The sequence below is a fragment of the Triticum aestivum genome, chromosome 1B (assembly GCF_018294505.1).
Source record: "Triticum aestivum cultivar Chinese Spring chromosome 1B, IWGSC CS RefSeq v2.1, whole genome shotgun sequence".
Classification (NCBI taxonomy): Eukaryota; Viridiplantae; Streptophyta; class Magnoliopsida; order Poales; family Poaceae; genus Triticum; species Triticum aestivum.
Genome location: NC_057795.1, coordinates 578956453 through 578964086, shown reverse-complemented (window position 1 = coordinate 578964086; position 7634 = coordinate 578956453). Strand labels below are relative to the sequence as shown.

The window sequence follows — 7634 nt, the reverse complement described above, 5'->3', positions numbered from 1 at the left end:
GAACTTTACATGATTGAATATTATTGTATTGATTAACCAGGATGTGAATAAAACTACTCGGTGTTAAAATACACCTTCATCACTATGGGCGTTGGAGAGAGCAATATCCTACCTGGGGACGCTGCCACGATTATAGCTATTGCCGTGCCGATTACTCGTCAAGATGAGCAACTTGATTTCCTCTATGATCTCATCATCGTGGATGTTCATTTTCTGGCTGCCTACAAAAGATAGTAATGGAAGTGTATCTAGAAGCTAGAAAATCAAGTAATTGTAACATGTACTCGTATAAGAAATAAGTTCAAATAAATATCTGGGACATGTCATATTTAGGTTCTGGTGGACGAATTCAGCATATCAATATAAAATATGAATCGGCATCATAAAAACATACCACTGGAGCAGTGAGTATGGCAGCTAGTGCTTCAATCTTTTCTGACTACTCAGTGAACTTAGATTTTTTGAAACTGTAAATCAAGAAATAACTCATGAACGAACATGTTTTTATCATGGGGAAATACACTTAAACATTAAAAGGTAACTTTCTTTGCTCGACACATTAGTATGACCGGACATTCTCATCACCAAAATTCAGGGCATCATGGAAAAAGGCCATCAGAAATTTAGTCTGAACCTCATATATGATTTCGTTTGTCAAGTAAACACTGTATCTTTACATATATAATATCCATATTTTCATGAACAGTTTGCTAATAAATCTGGAAGTGAAAGAGTAACCAGATTTTTCTAAGGGTGCATCAGCCAGTGTATGCTGACCACGATCTAAATAAAGGTACTTGACATTAAAATGCCCTTTGCTAGTCTGGGCATTGGAGAGAGCAATATCGTCCCTGGGGCCGAGTACATGAGTACATCTATTGCCGTGTCGATTACTCGTCAGGATAGGTTGCTTGAGTAGAGTCCAGACACATATATAAAAGAATAGGGCAATGATGCATTTTAAGTTTCCTTTGCACTACACATATCCTTTAAATTGGACTGTTGCTCTATGAATTTCTTTTGTGTAAATCATTTGGAATAACCTTTACAGTGTATATAATCCATAAAAGCTTATCATAATCCTTGTTAAGCCTACAGAATCTGTCCAGTGATAATTTGGAATGAAAAAAATAGAAGTACTTTGATAAACAAATCAACATGAAGAATATGATGATAAATCAGTGGTATATAAAAAGTTCAAGACAAACTCATCCTTTTGTGCATCAGCCATTGTTGGGCTTGATTACACTTGAGGAACTGTGCTACTATCTTGGCAGCTCGTCAAGGAGGAACTTCAATTATTGCCTTATCATTAACAACATACGGTATGTTAACAGAGGGAGTATCTTGAGACGGTAGTTTAGCATATCAGCTTCATGCTCATCTTGAACTGGCAGTGTCCCTTGGAAGATGGTTTCTCTTTCTTTTTCTTCTGCACAAGTAAGCTGCTCACTGGCATTTGGAGTACGGGGGAAAGCTGTGTTGAATTCATCCTCCTCTTTCATCCTTATTTGGTGGTAGCCAGCTTTAAGATCTAACTTTGAAAACCACTTATTTCCTCCTAATTCATCTAGGATTTCATCAATCACCGGCATAGGAAATTTGTTTTTAACAGTCACTGCATTTAATTTTCTAGTCCACACAGAATCTCCATGTGCCATCTTTCTTTTTGAGCAGCAACACAGGAGCAGAAAAAGGGCTCATACTAGGAGAAGTGCATCGATGCATGCAGTGGCATCTGCACGCACCGCATCCACGGCGCGCGTGGAGTCGCGATTCGAAGCGCCGAGCGTGCTAGTTAGAGTATAGGCAGACTTCTGGAGAGCGAGATGTGGCGTATATGCGTATTCGATGGGCACCACCTGACACACTAATCTGACACGAGCAGTACTCGTTCAGGCGAGAGTACCAAAGACGACCGTTGCAATGCAACACTGTATAAAGTAAACACTTTTTCTCTATTTAAGGAGCATGCAGCCGGACCGATCCCTGGCAACGTCATTTTCCCACCACGCAGAAGCGCCTCCCCGTACTGATCCATTGCCGCTGTGCCAGAGCTCCTCGTCTGCCATTGATCATTTGCCCAAGGTCAGGACAAGATGGTTTGTGTCCGGAACAGACCGGAACCCAGGCATCTGCTTCTACAAATGTCCTAACCAGACAGTAAGTTGGACTGAACTTTTTCTATCCATCAAGATGAGCTCGTTTTTCTGTTTCCGCTAATTATTCAGTCCGGAAAAAATCGAGCCTTGCACTGAGGGGTACGGACTGAATCGAGCCTTGTGAGACGGCGGGCGGAGCCGCGCCATTGCCGCCTCCGGACGCCGCATCACCACCGCCAGAGATGAACGTTGTGCAGGAACCCCCGGAGAACTCGACATCCGACAAAGCCCTTTCCGCCGCCGGCTGTGCCAACCCTTCTTCCGACGGGCGCATATCAGGAGAGAGCAGCCGCACGACTGGTTCCGGCGAGGCAACTCCCGATGCTGCCGCCGCGGCGCCGCCACCGCCCGGAACGGGAACCCCCAAGCAAGCCGCCTGATCGTTGGCCGCCGACGTTGATCTGCAGTACCGGCGAGCAGCGCGAGCTTTCTCAGATACAGATTCAAAGGAAGAACCATATGGAAGAGCAGAGTTTCACTCACCCGGATCCGAGCACCGGCGCCGGCGCAGCTGAAATCTCCATGAGCACAGCCTGACAGACCACGGGCGCGCACCACTCCCTCCGGCTCGGCGTTGTATTTGCCCCAAATCGGAAAAGGGGATCCCGTTTTTTTTTAGTGGAAGGGGATCCCGTGCTAGACGTAGGACTGCGAGAGAGCGGACGGCCTGCACCCAATCTGGTACAGAAATTCTGTCGTCCAAAAGCTAGGGCCCGCCAGCCCAAAAGTAATAATTAAGCCCTGCACGCTCTGACTGTACTGGCCCTTATTGATGTCGGAAAAGTACCGCGGCGAGCCCACCAGGCGAGACTTTTGAGCTGTATTTGCTTGTATCCAGCTACGTATCCCCGTTTTACTGATTTTGATGATTTCTCTTGCACAAATCACCTCGCGCGCCGCTGCCGTCGATGCGGTGCGTGCATCTGGCGCTGCGTTCAGGACGGCCGCACTCCTCATACTAGGTGTTATCAAACCAGCATCTAGCATTTCTTTGACCTGTCTCTCTATTTCATCTTTCTGGAGAGGTGAGTATTTGTAAGGTCTATAGTTGACATGTATTGCATTTGGTACCAAATTAATGGTGTGGTCGAAAGCTCTATGGGGAGGTAGTGACTTTGGTTCTCTGAACACTTCCTTATTCCTATCCAGTACTTGTTGCACAGCTATAGGAGTTTCCATGACAGATGCCATAACAATTCTGTTAAGCAAGGCTGTAACCCAAATATCATTCCCTTTCTCCCACTTAGCTAGGTGTTCTGCAGACACTTCCTCAATATAGTCCTGTTTTACTGGTAACACTCCTTGTAACTTGACCTCCTGCCCATTGTACTGAAATTGAATCCACTTATCTGCCCAATGACACTTGATGACACCCCACTACTCCAGCCAGTCCATGCCCAATATAATGTCATGGCCTCCTAGTGGTAACACTTGCATTGAGCTACAGAAACTGTGTCCCTGAATCCACCATGTCAGTCCAGGTACTGTTTCAGTACAATTGATTATATGCCCATTGGCTACCTTCACAAGCATTGGTCTCTCCAGTTTCTGTTTAGTGACAGCAATTTTGTCTAATAAGGACAGGTCCACAAAGGTACGAGTGCTGCCTGAATCTACCAAGATTAGCACCACCTTGTTTCCTACCAAAGCTCTCAGTTGAATTGTTTTGGGATGAGCAGCATCAGACAAAGCTGTAGTAGAGACAGTTGCACATTCCTCATACTTCCCTGTCACTAATGCATCCAACACTGCATCTGAAATTATCTTATGTGGGTCTACCACCTCAGCTGCTTTTAACTGAGCTTTTTCTGCAACTGGTTGATCACACACATGCCCTGGCACAAAATTTTCTCCACACTTATAACACAAACCATTTGCACGCCTATACTCTTTCAGTTGTTTTGCTTCCCATAGCTCTCCAGCAGCCAACCCTGATCTGTTATCTATCTTGTTATAAGTAGTCCCGGGAAAACTTGGTCTATTGTTCCTCTGCTGCAGTAAGAGACCCTCCTGGACAGAAGCATATTGTGCTGCTATTTGAATAGAATAAGGAATCTGAAACTCCACCGCTGATCTCAATTCCTCCTTCAACCTCATAATAAACCTGGTGACTAGGAATGTTTCACTGAGTGTAGGCTCATATAACCTCACTACATACACTAACTGCAGAAACTGCTGCTTGTACTCTTCCACTATGCCCAACTGTTTTAACATCATCAGCTCTTTCATTTTCTACCTATCACATCCACATCAAATTCCAACAGAACAGCAGCACAAAATTGTTCCCATGTGTGAAATGCCCCTGTCTGTTTGAACGCTTGGTACCAGTGAGTTGCGTTGTCAGAGAGGTACAGAGATGCAGAAGTTACTTTGAAACTATCAGGAATGTTGTACAAGTTGAAGAACACTTCACACTTGTCCAACCAGATCCTGACCTCAGTACCATCAAAACGAGGAAAATCCATCTTCGGCATCCATTGCCTTTTGCTCGTGTTCTCCTCACTAACATGTGTCACGAGTTGCTGAAGAACATGGGCGATATCCGGTACCTGAATCGGGCGCGGTGGCAGCCGCCCAGGCAACCTCGGGCCTGCTCCCAGAATGCCATCTGAGACCTCCGACGAAGTTGGGGACGACGCCTCTGCAGGATCCTGCTGCTTGTGCACCTGGGCTACGTGCGTCTGGTTCTGCTGTACCAGCCCCAGCATGTCGCACGAGAGGTCGACCTTGACCTGTACCTGGTCCAGTTGCGCCGATTGCTCCAACAGCTTGGCGTCGAGGGCCTCGAGTTGCGCGCAGATCCCGTCGACGGCATCCAGCTTGTTCTGCGTGGCTCGAAGCACCGCGAATTCCTTCAGCATCCGCTCCTGTAGCGCCTTCATCTCGTCTGCGAGGAAGCGCGATTGCGGATTGGGCTTGAATGTCATCGTTGTCGCCGATTTTTCCCCAAATCAACCCACCTTAGGTCGGGAATATGCAGATCGAACCCTAAGGTGATCCGCTACCTTTGCCTCGGATTTGCCGGGTATGAATTGGGGAATTTTTTTTTGCAGCGCGGCGGCGAGTCGTGGCCAAGGCTCTGATACCAGACTGTCACACCCTAAGGCGGACGGGGATCATCGACGGCGAGGGAGGTAGGAAGAGGCGCAGGGCAGAGAGGGGATCGGGAGGTAGGAGAAGAAGATAAGACAAAATGAGATGCGGAATATTCTTCAATTCAAACTTGCCTCGCTTACAACGCACCCGCTCGCTTATAAAGGGCGAGCCCGATACAAGACCCACGGCCCACACACACACTCCACTAGATGGCCCAGCTGTCGACAACTTCAAACTCTCTTTCTCCCGCTCTGACTCTTGATCAGCTCAATCGCCTGCAATGCACTCCTTACATTTTCTTGTTCTTGTTTTGGATGTCGATACCTAAAGTTCCTCCTGATTCAGTTAGTTGGTCCGGAGTAGTGATGTGATGTTATATGACTGCAGACAAGTCCTCGACCGGTTGAATCATCTGAACAAGTTCCTCCTGCTTCAGTTAGTCCGGTATTGAAAAGTTGTATTTCAGCATATTATAGACAATGAAGAAAGAACAATCAGTGATCTGTATGGTCTGTAATATGAAGAAACAAGAACATCCATGGTTTGAATGGCCTTCCTTGCTTAAGAAGGACATTTGTTTCGCTTCCAAAAAACAAGTGGGGTGGTGGCGCAGCTGGCTAGCGCGTAAGTCTCATAGCTGAAACGTGAGCAATCCCGAGGTCGAGAGTTCGAGCCTCTCTCACCCCACACACAAAAAGAGACCATCGTAGTGATGAAACGCTCAATGGCAACTTGGGTCGCCACATGGTACACCTGAATCATCAGGTGAAACCGAGCATGTCTGAACCTTGGTCTTCTTTTTTCTTGGTTCTGCCTAGCACTACAATCTCCTCCAATGTTGCAGTTCCCTGCTCTTTTGGTTCTCCTGCCCAAGCACTGATGTTCAAGCTCGCAAAAGGTTGGATTTCCACATGATATGTTGCCCTAATACATGCTGATTATGCACTGGGTTACCAACTTAAAGTTATGGATTAATGGTCTGGGAACTTGGAGGACAAATGAGAGTGCCTTCAGATGAGGGAGCATCTCATTCTCATTACGCCAGTATATATGAAGCACTTGGGCACTCTTTGGGTTCATCTTTAAGAATCCACTATGATACTCTTCCGGGCACGGTCGGCGCAAGTCCTGCATTTTTTCCTTGTGATGATCGTCGTCAGAGTGGGAGCTGTCGGTTGTTCTTGCGTGTGGCCTTCTGTTGGCATGTGCTGTCATGGTTTCTATGTAGCTGTTTGCGGGTCGGCTTCGACGATGAAGGTCTACGGTGAAGTCGGAGTCGCCCGTTCGGAGGTAGCCGGTGATGACGATGATGCTTGCGACTGCTCGACGGATGTCTTCCCTCTTTGTAGCTCTGTGATCCCATGTCGGTGGCCAGGTTGGCCGGTGGTACCCATTTTATGTGAGTTGATTGTATCGGTTTTAGCCCGGTTTTTTGTTAATTAACTGGGCTATTCTTACTCCTTAATCAATGAAAATGGCAAGTCTTTTGCCTCGTTTAAAAAAAAAAGAATCGAATTTTTGCTATGACCTGTGAGACATATCTATCCATGGGTGTGTACTGCTGAACCAAGGGCTCGGATTGCCATGTTGGTAGAATGTTACTGCTCTCCTTGCATCCTACCTAGGTTGCCCTGAAGCCAGGTTCATATTCACCGAAAGAAAATCCCAGGCCTCAACATTTTTCCTGTTTTGAATTGTGAGTGATGTACGTGTGTACTCTCGGTCTCGCTCATTGCTTCTAAACTCCAACTAATCTTGTGTGTGCCGTACTTATCGATACATGAACTGACAAGGTCAAAATCCCTCGTGATTCAGTTGGTCCTGCGTAGCGATGTGATACATGAACTGACAAGGTGTTGAAAAGTTGTAGTATGTCAGCATAGATAATAAATAAAGAAAGATTAACCAGTGAGATGTATGGTCCGGAACTAATCTTTGTGTTGTGTGGTTGTATGGATCGTTGTCTGGAATCTCATCTTTTCTTTAGAAAAGGAGGATTACCCCGCCTTTGTATCTGAATGATGCATGCAGCCATTTTATTAATTATTTATAAAAACCTTACAGTGTAGCACATTAGGTAGTCTGAAGCCATCAACTTAGCAAAAACTGTCGGTACTCCTATCCACCCGACGAAGGGACGCTGATAGTCCGAGCCTAATACCAAAAAGACATCGCACAAATGCCTAACATCTAAAGACAGAAGCCCCAACCAAGCCACATACTGGGTTTGGGGCACAAACTTGTCCGACGCACTCTCTGTGTCCTCGCCGCCATCTTCCTCCAATCCATCTTCAGAGCAGAAACTAATGCACCGACCTTGTCAGGCCTCTCTGTCATCGACGCCACCATGACGCCAGACAGTATCCTCCTCACGCG

At 46.4% G+C, this 7634-nt stretch overlaps 1 protein-coding gene across 1 annotated transcript; it reads right to left on the bottom strand.

Annotated features, from left to right (window-relative positions):
* Nucleotides 1-1939: 1939 nt before the first annotated feature.
* Nucleotides 1940-2841, bottom strand: LOC123095971 (uncharacterized). Its single transcript, XM_044517545.1, has 2 exons — nt 2646-2841; nt 1940-2563 (listed from the first exon to the last, which is right to left on the bottom strand). Exons 1-2 carry the CDS (start codon nt 2684-2686, stop codon nt 2224-2226), a joined length of 381 nt encoding a protein of 126 aa, XP_044373480.1. The 5' UTR covers nt 2687-2841; the 3' UTR covers nt 1940-2223.
* Nucleotides 2842-7634: the final 4793 nt, after the last annotated feature.

Bases quoted from the DNA above. Each gene is read 5' to 3' on its own strand.
- LOC123095971 (XM_044517545.1), bottom strand. From the start codon at position 2,686: ATGGAGATTTCAGCTGCGCCGGCGCCGGTGCTCGGATCCGG. The intron at 2,564-2,645 runs GTGAGTGAAACT...CCGGTACTGCAG, and splicing joins GCGCCGGTGCTCGGATCCGG to ATCAACGTCGGCGGCCAACG.